The following is a 19222-nucleotide window of genomic DNA, read 5'->3' as shown; positions in this document are numbered from 1 at the left end:
TTACATACGTAAAATAGAAGCCAAAACCACAGAAAAATGGTTAATTGCCATAACCAATGTTATCATTGTAGAACTTCTATCCTGTCATGTTATTCAGATATTATAAATAAATTATTTACATAAGTTTTTACTCACCCAGTCCCTGCCAAGTATCTTTTACCGCTGGTTTGTGCTATGCACTTCTTCATTAAACCAAACTGCACTTTAATATATCTGACAAGCAACCTAACCGAACTACTGCACAGTAGGAGTCACATGGACAGACCTTTTGGCTTTTTTTTTTTTTTCCAAATGTACAAGCTGCACATGAAATTAAAGGACCTCTCTCTGTTTTCTGTTTCATTCAGTCTTGCTTACCTTTTCATTTTTTATATGAAGGCTTATTAGCATCTGCCTATGACTCTTCCTGAATAACATTTAATGCAAAGAGCAGTGCTTTTCTTATCAGCTATGAGCCAAATAAATGCTTTATTACTTCAAAATATTTTTTTCTAGGACCGATCATCAAATAAAGAAGACAAGCCATTAGACTGTAACTTAACCCTGGTTCTAATATAAGCACCATTCTTCAAGAATCTCCAGGCTTCACTGAACTCGTAGCTGTTATTTGTGAGGATTCTACCAGCCTTAATTTCTGCTGTCAAGTGTTCCAGGTTTGTTGGTTGTAGCTGTGTTGGTCTAAGGACACAGGCAGCCAAGGTTTTTTGGATAGATGTGATATTTTTTTCTTAGACGAACTAAATAGTTGAAAAAAGTTCTTTGTAAGCTTTCGACCACAAACACCCTTTGTCAGGCATAAGGAGAGACATAACACCAGCAGTCTCCCCATGCCCTGACAAAAATTTTGTGCCCAAAAGCTTGCAAAGAACTTTTTTCCAACTATTTAGTTGGTCTAAATATAAGTTATCACATCTACCCAGAGAACCTTGCTTGCTATTAAGTGTGACATCAAAACAAGGATTCCTTCTGTTTTATTCTAAAGTAAGGACAAAGTCTGCCTTAGTCACAGCATTCTAGTGAATTCGTGCCACGTTATTTATTGTATTCTGGGCAAGAGCCAGGAGTTGTGAAATGCCTGTAATCCACATCACTTGCACTTAATGCTGAAGGTTCTTGAAAAATTCTTGACATTTTCAAGATAAATTAAAGATTATATATATTCATATATATATGAATACCAATCTCCTTGATTATATCATTCATACAGACACTCTTGACTGAAAAAGTAACTACTGAGTATAAAAAGGCATAGCAATCCAGGGTGCATTTAATATTGCCCTTACACATAACAATAGGTTGTAATACAGTCATTAAGATAAACTGATGGTTATGTACATATGTTAGATACATTATTATTCGAGTTATTCAAATAAACTGTAAGGTTTCAAGAGCCATGTATATATGCTTATGTACAGTGCACGAAAGGTTACGAAGATTAATCTACCTATATTTTTTTCTGTTTTACATACCTCTAACAAACTTCAAGGAACAGTTTGGTTATTTTAATGGGGCACAACATATAACAAAAAAACTTGACATTATATAACATATGTACATCAGAACAACATTAAAATAACCGCAACACAAGAAAAGCAATTAAATCAGGGTTCTGATTCTCACTAAGAAAAGGTGTCACCCTAAATTGAGAATAGTCTTATGTACATAAAATTAATCCATCCCTTCTCCCTCAGTACATTACCCCACATTTATCAGTAGCCAACCTTATCTCCTTGCATGCAGCAACTATTCTAATTCCTGGCTAATTCTTATGAAAGTTCTGTCCTCACATACACACAGCTCCCCTTCTTACTGTTAATTACCCCAATTACTATTCTTTAGGCTAAGGTTATGTACAGACATTTGGGGAGGTTAGATTGTTAAAAATGGCCACCCAATCTAGCTTTGTTCACCCACATGCAGACCTTACACTTAGATCCCTAGTTAGGTCGCTCCAAGTGCAAACTGTACATAAATTCCAGGAAGGTTAGATAAGTTAAAAAACAGTCAACCCAATCTTATTTAATTGTACTTCAGAGGGGCATTAAGTTAGACTGGGACCTGGATACACATTCCCAGAACCGCCCAGGGGCTGAGAAAGCCCAGCTGCTGGATCCAGCCCTAGGGCTGTGCTTTTCAGACCCTCTACCTTGTACCGGGCTATTTTTACCCCGCCTTGGCCTCGCTCCTAGACAGACAACATGCTCCCCACAGACCAGCCAGCTCCCACCCTCCACAAGGCCACCAAATCCCCCAATCCTACAAACTGCTCCCAGTGCCAGTTTTTACAGTGTTTGCCAGTGCCAGGCCTCAATGGAAGTAAGTCCGAGTGGAGGGAGAGACAGGTGGGATCAGGCAGAATTGAGTTCACTATAGGGGGAGGTTTGTTTTGTTTTGTTTTGTTTTTTTAGGGGTGGGAAAGGTTGGAGAGGCTAAAAATAGCCCTTGGTTAGGAGATGGGGAGAGAGCCCCACCATATCCCACCAAGCTTCCCCCCCCCCCCCCCCCGCCCCATAGAGCCCTTTCCAATCCTGTCAAATCCTCCTGTGAAACTGGTCTACTGTCCTTTAGCTGAATGTGATGTATGGCATAATGTCATTATATGCTTGTTAGAAGCTACATAAAAATCTTGCCTAGAATATTCATGCACTCCCACAGTGAAACCTACTATTTAATATGTAATTAACACTATCAATATTGAAATAGAAAGGCAGACTCATTTGTGGTCTTCTAGAACTCTGAATGTTTCTCTGTGTTTCTCCTGCTTGCTGTAACTATACCCAAAACTAAGTTTTATAGTGTCAATGCATCCTGTCTTATGATTGACCACAATAGTTCAAAAGCACCATTGGGAACAGCATCAACAGTTTGGAAAGTTGGTCTATCTAAAGTTCTGAATAACGATATAGGCAGACAAGGTTCCTTGGGTGAATCTGATATCTTTTATTAGACCAACCCAAATAGTTGGAAAATAATATTAAGCAAGCTTTCGGGTTCAAAAACCCTTCATCAGGCTAAGGAAGTTTCAGCAGTTGGTATGTGCTCTTCCTGGATGGAATGAAAAGTAAAGAAGCCAGAGGCTGGGCTGGTATGCATACAAGACAGGTAGTCAGTGAAAATGTAGATTGAGGAGTCAATGGGTGAGAGACAGGCTGGGTGGGGGGTGGGGGGGGAGGGGGAAGAGAAGAGAAGAGAAGAGAAGAGAAGAGAAGAGAAGAGAAGAGAAGAGAAGAGAAGAGAAGAGAAGAGAAGAGAAGAGAAGAGAAGAGAAGAGAAGAGAAGAGAAGAGAAGAGAAGAGAAGAGAAGGGGGATGAAAGTGGAGCGATACCGGGAGAGTCAGATGTCAGGCAGGTTATAACGTGTCATAAATCCAATATCTATATTATAACATGTCATAAATCCAATATCTATATTTAGTCCATGATTTTTAGTATCCAGGAGGTTGATGAAGTGGAGTTCATAGGCTCGTCTCTGGGAAGTGTTTTGTAAGTTTCCTTTGAGGATCAGGACTGAGAGACTGGAGAGAGAGTGGTTTTCTTGTGAGAAATGTGCTCCCACAGGTAACTGGGTATTTCTGTTTTTGATAGATTTCCGGTGTGCATTCATTCTGGTGTACAGTTGTTGTTTGGTCTCTCCTACGTATTTTCCATCAGGGCATTTGGTGCATTGGATAAGATATATTACATTTCCAGAAAATGTAATGGTTATATATTACATTTCCAGAAAATGGTTTTTGAACCCGAAAGCTTGCTTAATATTATTTTCCAACTATTTGGGTTGGACTAATAAAAGATATCAGATTCACCCAAGGAACCTTTGTCTGCCTATATCCTTAGACCAACACGGCTACAACCTACACCCCTGAATAATGATATAATCAGTCATCATAAACAAAGTGAAAAGCATATTCAGGAAGCACAAATAATGCATATAATAATTAGGAAAGTAAAGCTGTTCACATCTCATGAGGAGATACAGCAGTGATTGCAAACCATTCAACATCCTGGAACATGATATCTATATTTAAAAGAGCTTTATAAAGTTTTAAATTTCTGTTAGGCATTACAGTAATGGCATTTTATATGGTCACTCTTGGATTCATTTGTTATTCAATGCAGCAAGGCTGACCATAATTAGAATTGTGTGGGAAATGTTTTTTTCACCCTCTGAACACAGATTTCAAAAAAATTCTCTTTCTCCATCAGAAGAGATCCAAGAGCCTTTGATTTAAAACAAAACAAAAATTGGGGATGAAAAGAAGATACCTCCCTTAAACTAGTCAAAGGGCCTGAGACAGTTGAATTAAAAAAATTATAGGAAATTCCTGCTCCACCAGATTCATACCAGGTACTCGAACTGAGGTCTCTCACATCCCATTGCCCTTTCTATCAGCTAATTTGGATATTCTGAAACAGCAGTCCCTCAAATCCTGCCTGTTGGGCCTGTTTACCTTTGTATAAGTGGGTGTCTACTTAAATTGCAGGTTTGTGGATTTCACAGGTTTTTTCCCCCATGAAATCAATAGCAACAACAAAAAAAACTAATAAAAATAAAATGCTTGCTCCCCAGTGTGAGCCTCCAGTCTTGCAGCCTGCCCAGGAGGGGAAGGTACGTGCTGGTATGGCAGCACAAAAGGAATCGGAAAAGATGGCTGCAACCCTCTCCAACCTCCTCCCCCCCAGGGCCTCTTTGCCAATCAGCACAAAGGGACAGGTCCACACAAAGGGCAGCCAGGAGTCAAGATGGCAGCTGTCTCCTTGTCCCTCTCTTCCCCAGGCCTCTCCAGCAATCAGCAGTGATGGGCAGGGCTGCTGGGAAATGCCCACAAAAATCAGGTCTTCGTGCTGAAAATTGCTTTGTCTTGCTGCAAGTTAAGTAGACCCCTACGTATAACTGATTAAATAGTCACTATAAACACATCTTGAACCTGGTTACTTTGTGGGTCTCCCACATCCCAGCTGATTATCCTGCTTAAGTTTTGACTAGAAACTCCATCTTTCTTGTCAAAAGTTTCTATGAGAATTTCAGTGCTGATAAACAGGTATGTTCTGATAACAATTTTTATTAAAAAAATCCCAATTTTCTCTAATAAAAATTATTATTTAGATCTCACCTGTGCTAGCCACACCAATATTTCCAGGCAGGCTTTCATTGCATTGGGGAACATTAATTCAGGAAAAAATACATGAAACATACTACTGAAAACCAAAAGCAACCACCGGAAGCAATACAGAGAAACAGTTAATCATTTCTCCATCCAAAGGCAAAGTTTTCCAAAATTTTAAGATTAACAGTCATCTAGGTACAGGAAGATTAGCATATTTAACAGAGAAGTAGGGTTCCTAATGGTTATAATAGGATCTCAGGAATCCTAGGTTCATTTTGAAAGATTACCACCAACTTTGATGAATTACCTTGGAGAGCAAGTGATTTCCATGAGTTCAAAAACCTTTTAGTGGATAAATCTATTTTCCTACATCATTAAGGATAATATAGGATACTAAAAACATTAAAGACCTTTTATTATATGGCTATGCTATGACAGCCCCATAGAATAGTCACAGCTTATGTATTACTACCTGCAATGATACAGAAAGAGTGCTTGTACTGGCTGAGCTAACACTTGTTCTAGTTGTTTAAAAAAAAAAAAAAAGTCAAAGACCAAAAGAATCCCCTTTTCTATCTTCACACAGAGCTGTGCTTACAGGACACATAGGCTGCTTACAGACATTAAAAAAAAACAAAAACAAACCACGCTTTACTGGAAGCAGCAGTACATTAGTTTGACCCAGATCCACAGCATCTGTATAGATCAGGTGCTTCAGAGGGGCTTTTTCACCCTTTTTTCTAATAGTTGATTTAATTAGCTATTAGAAGTGCCAAAAAGCCCCACTAAAGTGCCTGATTTATATAGATGCTGCGGGGCCACGTCAAACTAATACGCTGCCTCTTCTGGGCATGCGCTGGGCTCAGCACAGGAGTGTGCTGAGTTTGAAGTACAGCTACATTTTATTTATTTATTTTTAACGTCTGCATATTTTCAGGGAAGAACCCAGAGGGGTTGCAGTCCTTACGGCTGTGCAAAGCTTTCATCGCTGATTCGATTCGGAAGAGATTCAACCCAATTCAGCAGCCAAATCTCCAAATCCAAATTGAATCAGGAGACCCATTAATCTCTCCAAATCAAATCAGAAGCCTCTGATTCAATTCGGAGAGATTCAACAATTTGGCCATTGACACAGCTTTATATGTTTTTTCTACGTACCTTGAGGTACCTCCTAATCAGAATTGAGTCTTCAGATTCAGATTCGGCTGAATCAAAATCGGGACAGTAATCTGAATCAGCGAATCAAATCACTGTCCCCCCATTCGGGCCGAATCTGAATCAAATAGTGCCTACTTCACACACCCCTAGCAGTCATGCAGACACAACTGCCTTTCAGTCAGTGCTGCAAGACCAGCAGTTGAGGACTTTAAAGTCCCCAAAGCAAGGCAGAATTCCCACACTCCTTTCCCTTCTATGCTCTTTCGAAAGATACCAGAGCTGGTATACTGTTAAATCAAGATGTAATTAATCAAAAATATCAGAAAGGTTGCCAAAAAGAATTAAAACAAGAGCAGAGGGAACTTTAAAGTGACATACAAAACTAAAACTGGAAATTCTGTAGGTATTAAGGCAATATCTACAGAATTTTAATGTACTGATATATTCTAACAGTATAACACAAAGCCCCAAAATAGGCACATTCCCTACATCCCTACTTTTGGTAGCTTATCTACTTCAAACCATTTATTCAAGAAATAAATAACCTTACATCCAACCTACATAAATACATAGGAGCACAAGCTATGTAATGTGTCAGCAGCTTAACCAAAAAAAACAAAAATGCCTCAAGATTGTCCAAGAAACCTGACTGGTTGAGCTCACTCAATCCAATGAATCCAATTAATGGAGGATACTCAGAAGCAATCAGAGGATGATTAACAATTCACAGAATACAAATAAACTGTAAATTTATTAAACAAGAAATGAACTGTGCTTTATTTTCCAAGGAAATACAAGAAATTAAAATTCAAGAGACTGATGCTTACCAGCTTATTGTTAGAGAGGAATAATGTGTGCTTGGTACTAGATGTTGATTCACTGAGAAATGTATGCTATTTTGAAACTATGCAGGTTTTTTGCATGACTTGCATATGCAGGCATGTTGAAAAATGGCAAGGGTAAAAAGAAATAGTGCAAATTCAATATTTGACTGTGCTATATTACTTGCCATATAAGGTCCTGATGCTGCAAAAAGATCAACAGCAAATGGAGTCTTGGGCAGGTGCAAGTGGTTGAAATCTTGGGCGTGTACAAGTGATCAAAGAGTTTGCCTGAGAGGGTCTCTCTTTCAAGGCTTGTAGCCTTATTTTTCTTATTTCATGTAAACAAGCAAAATAAAATTAACTCAAGAGTTACCTTTCTAGAACCGACTAAAAACCCATTCATTCCAACACCCTGTCTCCACAGTGACTAACTGTTTAAGGAAAGAACATGATTATTTTAAAGAACATTTATAAGCTCCCTGCCCCATCTGCCACCGTGCTCCTTACGCCTTTCCTGATCTGCCACATGTTGCAGAGATTGCCTGTGCTACTTGTTGCACCCATGCCACAGGTTGGCCACTACTCTAGGGCAGGGTCAGCAACCAACAGTTCATGAACGTGAATCTTTGGTGACATTTGGCAGCAAGGGATTTCAGCAGCAAGGGACTCTCCCTGTGCTGTCACAGGGAAAAGCAGTGGCAACAGGTAAGTGCCTGGTCCCTGTGAGCCTACCCATCCTCTGACCTGAACCGGGTCACTGTGGTCCACAGCCTAAAAAGGTTGCTGACTGCTGCTCTAAGGCTCTGTTTCAGGAAGGTACTAAAGCATGAGCTTAAGTGTGACATAGTACTATTGAAAGAAGTCATATACTTGTATGCTTTACTGAATCAGGATCTAGAAATAAAACACTTTAATAAAATCAACTATTTCTATTTTTGATATAGCAATGTACCTCCATAAATGTAATCCAGCTGTTTGAAATTAGCAACCAACACTCACTGAAAGATATTCAATCTTTACCACCAACATGGTTACTAAAATTATTTTGTATGAAACAACTGTTCTTGTGGTATTTTTCTGGAAGCACTTCAACTGATATTTCTTATTCTTAGTTTTGATCTTAGTGTATAACTCAATATAGATCTGCAGGGGGAAAATAACCCAATAATTTAAAATGCAAATCTTTCTGAAGAAGTTTGATAATTGCCATACAGTAAGACATAAGGCATGATTCACAAATGCACTGCCTGGTTTTGCAGAGTCATAAAGGGTATATCTGTATAGCTTTCCACACAACTCTGCTGATAAAATCCCACACCACTTGTTCCTGCTAGGAGTACCAGAGACCAACAGTTAAGCAGAGCAGATGATTTAGGGGAGGCCCTGGTGTTCCTCAATCTCCCTCTAGTGTTGTTCTCAGGCTTTTTCAAGGTACAGGGACTGAGCATGATCCTGGAGTACACACTGAGAACCACTCAGAACCATCTACTCTGCCGTGTCTGATGGACCCAGGGGGCTGGGCTGGTCAGCAGTGGACCAAAGAGGGAAGTCATGGAGATGTCTTGACCCATTTGAGTACAACAAAAGTAATCGTATATTTAAAATATTAAAATGATAAATGCATTTGCAGAAATATTAATTCTCTAATGGATTTCACAAATTAGATAATTCTCCTTTTCTCTCTCAAGTTATTAAGTAACCTCTAAGCTATTTTTGAGGCATTTGTGCTTACGCTCAAAATTTGTGGAAAACAAAAATGTAACCAAGATCAGAATACTTATAAGTATAAGTAAACAGAACCTTAAAAAAAAAATCTGATTTTTTCTTCCGTCTTCCAAAAGGCATTACAGCTTTCATTGCACTAGTCCGATTCATATGGAGTGTATCAATGGACTTTTAGCCTCCCATGTTTTTCATAATAAAAGGTAAGGCTTCTACATCACTAGACACCCTAGAGAAGGAGCGAGCCAGTGCATCTACTCAGACATAGAAGGCTTAAAATTTAAGAGTTGCACCCAAATCTACCACCACATCCAAGAGCTCTCATTCTTATTACACTTTTGTGACGGGGTCAGGGGGGAAGAATAAGCAGTGCTCAATGGAAAGGGGAAAAAGATAAATGCATCATAGGATTCACTAATTGCTTCTGTTACTCCAGTTCTTTGCACAGTAGAAGGAATTTGCTATTTCAGTCAGTCTCTTTGTTTTTAAAAACAGTCCTCAATATGGAAGACTGGGTAAACCAAGGGATTAAAAGGAACACAAAGTACTTCCTCTCTAAGTCAGAAGTTTGATTTTTTTTTTTAGACACAAAGCAGTCAAAATCCTTTATCATTCAAGTACAGGCAGTCCTCGACTTACAACATTTTGAGTTACAATGTTTCGCACTTACGACGTTTATAAACTGACACCCTGTTTCAACTTTAGGACGTCAGTTTCAACTTACAACGCTTGATCCGATGCGATGCCACACCAGCGAACAAGTTCACTGCATTGCTCATCTCCCTGAAGAACATCTGTCTGAACTTCCTTGGATGCTCATCTTTAAGAAAGCAGACAAGACTCCAGAAAAACCTGCAGCTAAGACTCCTGAGAAGACTCCAGCCAAGAACCCTTCAAAATGTCCAACCAAGAACCTTTCAAAAAGTCCAGCAAAGTCACCTCAAAGAAGTCCTTCCAAATCAATACGACTGCTATTCACAATATAAAATACATTAAAGTAGCTATATTACTCATCTATAATTGATCAAGTACAAAATTCTAGGGTATTTTTGGTGAAAATAGGGTATCAGGCCTTGGTTCAGGAACCAATCCCCCATTTATAACCTTGCTTCTTGTAAGAAAATTGGTTCTGAGTTACGTTTCAACTTAAGACGCAGTTTTCAGGAACCAATTGTCTTGTAAGTCCGAGGACTGCCTGTAATCTACGTGAAATAGCTGATGATCTGTATCTCTAACAGACTACAGATCTGGTTCTGGTTCCGAGAAGACTATTATCACAAGGTACACTAATGAAGACCCTTCTAGCGGTATCAGAAAGACCAAGAATTAAATGGGCATAAAGATTAACTTTTCTGGCACTACCCAAGATTTCAAGGCTGAGTCAAATGTACAGATGTATATACAGAAGCTTGAGCTGCTTCCACCCACACTTTACCTTGTTCAGATAAAATTAAGACTTCAGTCTGCAGGGACCATTTGCCAGCATTATATTAGAACAACACCAAATGCAACATGGGAAGTATTTTTTTTCACCATCCCTGAATCTTGGAGAGGCAAGACCCTCCAGATAATGGCAGGCAGAATTCAATAAAGGTTATAGGAAGCTTACAAAAAGAGGGAAACAAAGTTACTAAAATTCTTAACTAGTCTTTTCATTTTGTATTGCTCAGATCAGTTAGCAATGATCATATTCTAGAAAAACAGGGTGCAGGTGGCTGGCAGATTGGTTATTAAATGTTTAAAGTGACCTTCGGGGGGGAAAAATATTCCAGTCTCGACATAGCTGCCAAATTTTCTAATGTATAACTCTGAAACCCGATCCAAGACAGGCTGAAAGGGAACCCAAGGCTTCCGACACACAAAAAAAGCATGCTACATTGAAGAGAAATAATTTTAAAATAATTTACTAAAACTGATGCAGCCATGGGCAGGCCTCCAAAACAGCTTTAAAAACGGTTTTATATTGATTTAGCTAAAGTTTGTAAGATATTGACTTAAGCAACATCAGTAGAAGTTTTCATGAATTTAGGACTGTCCACATCAGGGTTTGCACTAATTAAATCACATTTGTAAAACTATTTTAAACTTGTTTGTTGGCAAGGCCTAAGATAACTTTTCAAGGAAAATGAAACTGTTTCAGAATACAGATACATTCATTTTATTTTATTAAAGGAAGAAGAGACACAGGAGAGTCTTCCATTAAGGAATATTAACGAACAATATACACAGCAATCTAGTCCAAAGATATTTTCACAAATAAACAAATGGCAAACATTCCAATAGAGCAATGACTCTCAATCAGGATGTTACACAACATTAATATTCTTAGGTGTCCATATACTTTTTCTCACATAATTCACAAGATAAACCTAGAGGTTTCAAATAGGAAATCACAGTGTCAAAATATTCTGATTTGTTGTGGTCCTTCTGAGGTCTTTGCAACAGAAGAACTGCTCTATTATTTTTCCACAGTGAAAAACATTAGTGAAAGCTAAAAGCTAGCAATTTCTCATAAGTCTAAAAAGGTTGTGAACCACTGCTACAAAGCAAAGAGAAAAAAAGCCTAAAAAATAAAAAAAAATAAAAAAAATCAAGATTTCAGAACAAGAGTTGGGCTTTGCATTCTTTCAGTGTTCATATGTCTATCTAGGAAATTCTATGATGTCTGTAATCACCACCCTCATTCTCAGAACTGCTAAACACTTACAATCCTATTGAAGTCATTAGGAGCTACAGGTGTTTTGCACTTCTGAAAATAAAAGCTAAGAAACTTTAGTCCGGTATTACAGACCACAGTTCTTAGTTATAAAATAATAATGTGGTATCACAAAATTTCTTACCCAGCAGAATAGCAAACTTCAGTCCAGAGCAACAAATGCACCCTGAACAGTGCAAATGAGTGGCAGCCCCACCAATAAAATCACAAACCAACGCAAGAATAAAATGGTCAGTGGCAGTAAAGTTAATACTTACAGCGTAGAGATAATTTTATACAGTGGTTGGACAGACGCATCACCTAGTTGAGGCTTCTGGCTGTAATAGTTACTTTACATTCAGGATAAACAACAAAAAGTTCATGTTGCAAGAGCTGAAGTAATGGAAATCACCCCAAGCATAAAGCCTGGCCAGTGCTTGGGTTACATGGTCCAAAAGTTTCTTCCAAGTCTGATTATAAACTCAGGGAAAAGGGATTTTATTTGATTGTTGCTTCTCATACAAACACCAGCACACAGCTGCAGCAATATCAAAGAAGCTGAAAGAGAAGCATCATAAGGCCAAGGAAATAGACAGAACAAGTACTAGGAGGATAAACCCACGGGAGCACCCTTAAGACAACTTTTGGGTAGAATATTGGCCAAGAGGGGCATGAAACTGCGAGCAAAATAAAGGACTTCTTAGATCCCTACTGTGTTCAGGGAAACTGGACTTCGTGCACCTTCTTTGTAAAGGTTTTTGTAAAGCTGACTCCATCACCAATCTGGTCAAAAGCATCAATAATTGTATTGTTGGTATAAAAATGTATCTACAGAGGAAAACAAAAGTATCAAAAACATTGCTCCCACCTTTGAGGATATCTGTCTTGGACTTTGATATATGAAGCAAAGTCAAAAGGACAGAAGAGTATAGCATCCAAAACTAAAGAGAGAGAGAAGATCGGGTAGTTCTAGTCTCTCCAGAGATGATTACTCTTCTGATTACCTCCTGACATTGCCTAAGGGAAATAATTTACCAGTTCTTGTGCTCAGTCCCACTTTGTCTTCCTGCTTAACCTTGCCAAGAGCTTAGAACAATTTAGGTGACAAGAATGGAAGGAGTCCAAGGATCTAAGGAATTCATCCTATTCATCAAGCATACTGTAGGTAAAGCAACTCTCTCCAAGCCCACTATGATTTGGAAACGAATTGCCAATTTTGTTAAAAACAATTGGGGGGGGAGGGCATTAATGTAAAAACATGCAGATTTCCTGTTTTGAACTGAAATGCCAAATCTAAACCGAGTTAATTTTTTTTTTTTTTAAAAAAGAGGGGGAAAATCTATCCGAAAACTAAATTAAATCTTTCGAGTTGCACGAAACATTCTATTTCAAGAAAAACTACAACTTTTTTGTTTCAGGTTAACGTGAAATGATTTTCCCCGATTTTTATTTCACCTACTGAATTAGTCATTCACATAACTCTAATCATGAAATGACAGGTGGCACTGTCCTAGTGAAAAAACTGGCTGAGACAGATAACAGAATAGGAAAAAATGGTCAATTTTCATCATGCCAGGACTGTCTCAGTTTAAACATCTGTTCCAAGTGTCCCAATGGTTTCTTCAAATTAAGTTTCATCTTGTTTTTAGAAACCTCTGTTCCAGAAGAGCAAGAGAGGTTTCTGAAAACAAGACAGAAGTGTTCATTTATTTGAAGGAACTGACAGGATTCCCAGGACATTTTTCTCACCTCTCCCTCTCACCACACTCACTGGTGTACTTCACCCTCCCATCCCCGAGCTCGTTGGTGCGCTCTGCTGAAACTGAAGGTTGGAAACAGTTGAGCACAGCAGAGAATGAGATGAGAGGAACCAGTTCCGTTTTGAGATTCAAGAAATATGGCCACCCTATTAACAGATTAATGCTAAACTTGTTGAATCCAATTATTAAGCATTTAGAAAGGGAGCTAGCCCCAATGAAGTGGCAAGTGCTTGTAGGCAACATAGTATTTTGGTTACCCAAGTTCAATAAAAAAAATTATAGAAACTTCAAAAGTGGCAAGTGTGCAACATGGTGACAGATGAAGTTCACTGTTGATAAATGCAAAATAATAAACAGGATTTTTTTTTAATTTTTCATCAACTTTACATGGTTCTAAATCAACTGTACTAACTCAGGAAAGGAGCCTTGGCATGACTGTTGACACTTTACTGAACAATACAACCTTGCACTCTCAAGGGTCTCGCACCCTCCTTGAAAGCATCTGGTAATGACCACTGAGAGAAAAGATGCTGGACCACCGGGTTGATCCTGCATAGCAGTTTCTTTGTTCTTAGAAGCCCAGCTTCCCAAAAGAAGGTTTAATTGCTTCTTTGTGGGTAACAAAGAAAGTAACTAGATAGCAGAACCAAACCACCTATTACTTGATGATTTAGAAGTAGTAACATAAATGAGAATTTATGGCTTGGTGCACGCACTTAGAAATAGTCGAAGTAGACAAATGGGTAAAGAATAATTCTCGCGTATCGTTGTTTATTCGTGAGGCAAGCTGATGCCTTGTTTCAATCATTCACTGCCAATTCTGAACCAGATAATGCAGCTCACATTTTAACAGACTTGACTTCAATTTCCTCTGTTAAAAGACACAAATCTGAAGAGTTTATATAACTTGTGTTGCCACAAACTGTCTGATATACAAATGACCTGAGCCTTTTAAAGGCTGTATGCATTTCATTGATATAAACATGTTTTAAAACAACTGAACAAGTTAACAGCTTGAAGCCAATATTCATACCCAAACATTAACCATCTTTCAGTCACATCTGTTATGACAGGCAATAGCTGAATTAAAACTGTTCCAAGCATCAATGAACTAAAAATAGGTGCTACCACATGATGCATGTACATTTTTGTACAATGCACTAAGCCAGGGTAAATCTGTGACAGTCAGAGCATTTTACACACACATCTGTACATCGATGAATGAAAAATAAACTTGATTATGAAGTAAATGCATATTTAAATCATTTTGAAAGTGTATATATATAGTTTAAAAGTAAGAAAAAGATGGATACAAAGAAGACAAAAGCTGAACCTTCAATGCATTAAAAATAACTGCACCACCGGGACTAATCACGACTGAGCCACCAGTTAGGGGCATCACTATATTCTGACCTTTTTGTCTTTTTATTATACATATGGTACACAGGATAACTGTTATAGAGCAGTGCTAAAGACTAGGAACATATTGTGGACCAGGCTGTAGCACAGACCCTAAGAATGGCTATAAAAAGCAGAGCTGTTTGATGTATTCTAAAATAATAAAAAAGTATTAAAACATGAGTGCACTTTATTTTCCCAAATAACTATGCATTGACCTATTTAGTTTACAATTCAAGAGGCCCCATAAAGAGTACCATTCAAAAACAGGAATCTGATATTGCTACTAAATTGGTGGAGGCAGGATGCTCACATTTCTAAGGCTAGGGATAGACATTCAAAAAGTCTGAGCCTGAATTGATTCAGTCTTTGCAGGTTAGTCTAACCTGCCTAGGTTGAACCGGTTTCCAACTGAACAGACATGCATGCTCTCTGAACTGAGGAAATGCAGGCACATGCCTGCAGCGGCTCAGGCTAGAAGCCAGGGGGCACTAGAGTAGCCCTCCCTTCCCTTTCACAGTGCTGAGCTGAGGGGGGCATGGCCAGGCCCTGGCAGGATGCTTTGATTAGGGAGGGGTCTCTCCCCCCCCCACCCTAGCAGGAAATTGATAACAGTATTTATCACCCCATTAAGAAGACAAAGGGACATTACCAGCTACCTGTTGATTCTCCCTTAGTCCTACCACAGCAGGGACCATAGCCAGCATGTGGCCTACTAGCTAATGCTAAGGTGTCTCTAAGACAAAGGGGAGACGGGGAGGGGTGGGGGGGAGCAGGTAGATGCCTGCAGTCTGTGCTGGAGCTCTGTCCAAGGACCAGAGGTGAGCGGCCAGTTCTACTGTGGAGCAGAGAGTCCCGCCCAGCCCAGAGATCATGTTGGGGGTGTGTGATTTAATTTAAACCAGGAAGGGGCATGGGGGTGCCTGGTTTATCTTAAACCAGGAAGGGGTCTGGGACAGACATTGCATGAACTGGTTTGACCCAAATCAGTTAATCTAATATTACATTCAACCAGGTTTATCTCAAAATGGTTCCAGCCATTTTCAAACTGGTTTATGTGCACTGAACATCTGTTTTATTGCAAGTTTAAACCAGTTTCTAATCACTTAAACCAGTTTGTGTATAATGCATGTCCCTAGCCTAAAAGTCTCACTCAAACAGAAGTTCTGCATCATGCTGAAAACAGGCAGGCAGGCCAGGAGGGAGGGAAGGAAAATGCTCAGCATATTACTTGGGAAGCACCACAGGTACTTTGAGTCTGATCCAAAACCTGCTGAAGCCAATGAGAACCGTTTCAACAGATTTTGGGATCACGACCTAAAAGGCTGGGAAAAACAGATGTCTGCACAGCACTCTACTTCACTAAGCACTATTTGTCAGAAAGGAGTTTTGTCCATGGTTTGAGATATTCATGGGTGGTAACAGCAATAAAGAACAGACTAAAATAGATGAGCTGATACATGCTTAATTGCTTAGCTCATTTATTTCCCATTAATTAATTAATTTTAACTGAGCTTTTCCTTCAAATCATCTCTCTCCCTCGAATTTTTTATAATCATAAAAGCCAAGTTTTTGTGGTGAGTAGGCATAATATTTAGTCACAAATATGTTTTACAAATATGCAATACATGCATATTACAGATAAATCCAACTTCAATGCTCTATGTTGTGACTAATTTTAGGCTTCAAGTCCTTTCCAAGGACACTGCTGAGAGCGCAGTGAAAATTTGTGTGTGAACATCTCTATCTCCAAAGAGAAAAACAGATGTCAAACTAGTAGGGGGTGAAGGAGAGGGAATACAGATGTTTCTACAGCACGATGATTTTTGATGAAATGACAAGGAACACAAGTATTAATGTGATTTTTTTTTTTTTTTTTATAAAGCTATATAACAATTTCAGTGAAACCACTAAACACTCACGAAGGTACATTTTTCCTGGCCTAGGGTCAATTAAGACAGGCTGATATTCACCACAAACATTCTGCAACATGACAGAGGGAACAAAAAAACAAAAAACAAACAAAATCAACAAGAGTGTTAGCCATTGAACACCAAAGATCCACCTAGTTCTCTTTCATGATTTTTAGTGAGAAAAATACTATGAGTCGATCTAATAAATGATACTGGATTAACTCAAAGAACCTTGTCTGCCAGGAAAAGAAAAACTTAAGACATACAGGAAAAGGCAAATCTATAGATCCTAAAGAGAAGCTTTGCAGGGTAAAGGGTTTTTGAAACTCAACTGCTTCTTACTATTGGACAAGAAGCAAGTACAAAGCTGCCTTATTTCAGTGAGTTTTGTTGTTTTCCACATTATGTCAGGTATATACTTGAGAAGAAACCAAAGGACTACCCACAATGAGGAGAGATGGCAACCACATGGTAAGATGAACCACTGTGATGGTACACTCCAGAACTAAGTATCTAAATACATGTTTAAAATGCTCCTTAGAAAAAGCACTGCTGAGTACAGAAGATCTGGTTAGGCATTAAAATAAACACCATCCACAGCTGTGAACAAAAGTTGCAAATTCCTCCTTCCACTCTGTTTGCACAGCTCTCAAACAAGCTGTGAATGAAAATTTCATTTTTCCTGAGACTGAGAGCAGTAGTAGCTGAAGATAGGAAGTAAAATCCTGGCACCATTGGAGTTAATGACAAAACATTCATTGATTTCATGGAGCAAGATTTCACCTATAGTCTTCTTGACAGCTAGTCAAAATTTCTTTCCACAAGAGTTGAGAACGATCACAAAACCTTAACAACTTTCAGAAAAAATGTTAGTCTGATCTTCATCACTTGCATCACTGCACAGCATTAAATGCACACACACACGCAATATATTTTTCCTTTCCTCATAAGTATGAAAAGGCAATAGAATTCTAGAACTTTGTGTGTATGTTACACACACACACACACACACACACACACACACACACACACTTATAAGCTTGTAACATCCTTGGCCAAGTGCTAAAATAAAAAAAGCAAGGTATAAATATGAAGACAGCTGTTGACAGGGGTTAGAAGTGATTTGCAACAAAGGATGAGATCAGAAATTGAAAAAAAAAAAATCAATAATTTTCTCATAGTGAAGGACTGGGGTTTATGACACTCTCCCTTTAAAACAGAGAATTGAAACCATACTCAATAGTAAATCACTGAGGAAGGAAAACATAAAGAACATGATATTTAAAGAGACGAGTCACAGCATTAAAACAAACATAACTGAAAATATGGACATCTGAAGTTAAATTTTTTTAACATATAATTGGGAGCAAAAAAAAAAAAAAAAAAAAAAAAAAAATCAGATAACAGTTGAAATGATATTGTCATGATACTACAAGCTATTCCAAATAAAGGAAAATGAGAAAAACCTATTTGGAGCATTCTTGATCATCTTAGTAACAGCTTTTCTATGGCTTTCAAGGCTAGAATAATCGCAGTGGCACCATACCGTGAAGCTGTTGTTGACATTTTTTGTGCTTGATTCAGCTACACTGGCATCTGACAGGTCGACTTCATCAAATATTAGAGACTGTAGATGGAAAAGAACACAAACACATATATAACTAAGTCCATTTTCACATTGTGCTTTCACTTCCTTCTTATTGTGTTAGAAAGCAAAGGAGAAGAGTAAGAGAACTCCTTGTCAAATACTTTTTTTAAAATTTCACCTTTAAAAAAGGATCCATCATAGATATCTACCGTTTTGAACTTTCCAACTGATAAGTGGCAAAAATTAACTGTATCAACTCTAGAAGGTAATACTTGCTTTAAAAGTACCCCCAAAGGGGGCTACTGAAGCATGCCATCATTTATGTCAGATACAGTATGTTTAAAAAACCTCTGCTCCACAGGTTAGAAGACTGCTGCTACCTTTAACCTTCCTGTCTGGACTTCTTGCATATTCTCCTGTCAGCCTATTTCACTCAGCTGGCTGGATGAGGGCCTAGACCAGGGGTGGGCAAAATACAGCGAGGCCATTCTATCCGGCTTAGGGGGCCCCTAAAAAACTGTAGAAAATTAATACTTATCTGCCCTTGGTTCCTGTCAAAAATGACAGGAACCAAGGGCAGTAGGACCCAGGAGAAGCCCAGTGGGCTCCAACAACAATGAGCCTGCCTGGCCCTGCCCCCCAGCCGGGGTTTCTGGGCTGGGAGCACATGGCTGCCCCAGCACGGGAAGCTCAGGTAAGTGGGGGCAGGGGGGACCCCGGGCAAGGAAGGAGCGCAGCAGGGGGGAAGCGGCCCCTCCCCGCCCCATGTCCAGTGCCCTGCGCTGCAGCTGCTTGCAGCCCACGTGGGGCTGCCTGTGCCCACTCTGGACAGCCCCACACAGGCTGCGAGCGCCTGCAGTGTGGGGCACAGGCCATGGGAAGGGGCCACTCCCCCCCCCGCGCTCAGCTTTTCCCTGGGCTCCTTGCCTGCGCGGAGAAAAGTGGCCCCTCACCCGCACCATAGCCAGCGCCCCACACTGCAGGTGCTCGCAGCCCGCATGAGGCTGTCTGGAGCAGGCACAGGCAGTCCCAGGCAGGCTGCGAGCAGCTGCAGCGCGG

General features: G+C 39.4%; 1 protein-coding gene across 2 annotated transcripts in view; it reads right to left on the bottom strand.

Annotated features, from left to right (window-relative positions):
* The window catches only part of DGKH (diacylglycerol kinase eta), a 268186-nt gene that overhangs the window by 97089 nt on the left and 151875 nt on the right, over positions 1-19222 (bottom strand). For both annotated transcript variants that reach the window (XM_019500513.2, XM_019500512.2), the window contains one exon: positions 18122-18202. In XM_019500513.2, coding sequence (XP_019356058.1) covers positions 18122-18202 — 81 coding nt within the window. The remainder of the gene's footprint in view (positions 1-18121; positions 18203-19222) is intronic.

Source organism: Alligator mississippiensis, chromosome 1, assembly GCF_030867095.1.
Source record: "Alligator mississippiensis isolate rAllMis1 chromosome 1, rAllMis1, whole genome shotgun sequence".
NCBI lineage: Eukaryota > Metazoa > Chordata > Crocodylia > Alligatoridae > Alligator > Alligator mississippiensis.
Note: the sequence above shows the minus strand (reverse complement) of the source record. Positions and strands in the feature narration are given on the sequence as shown.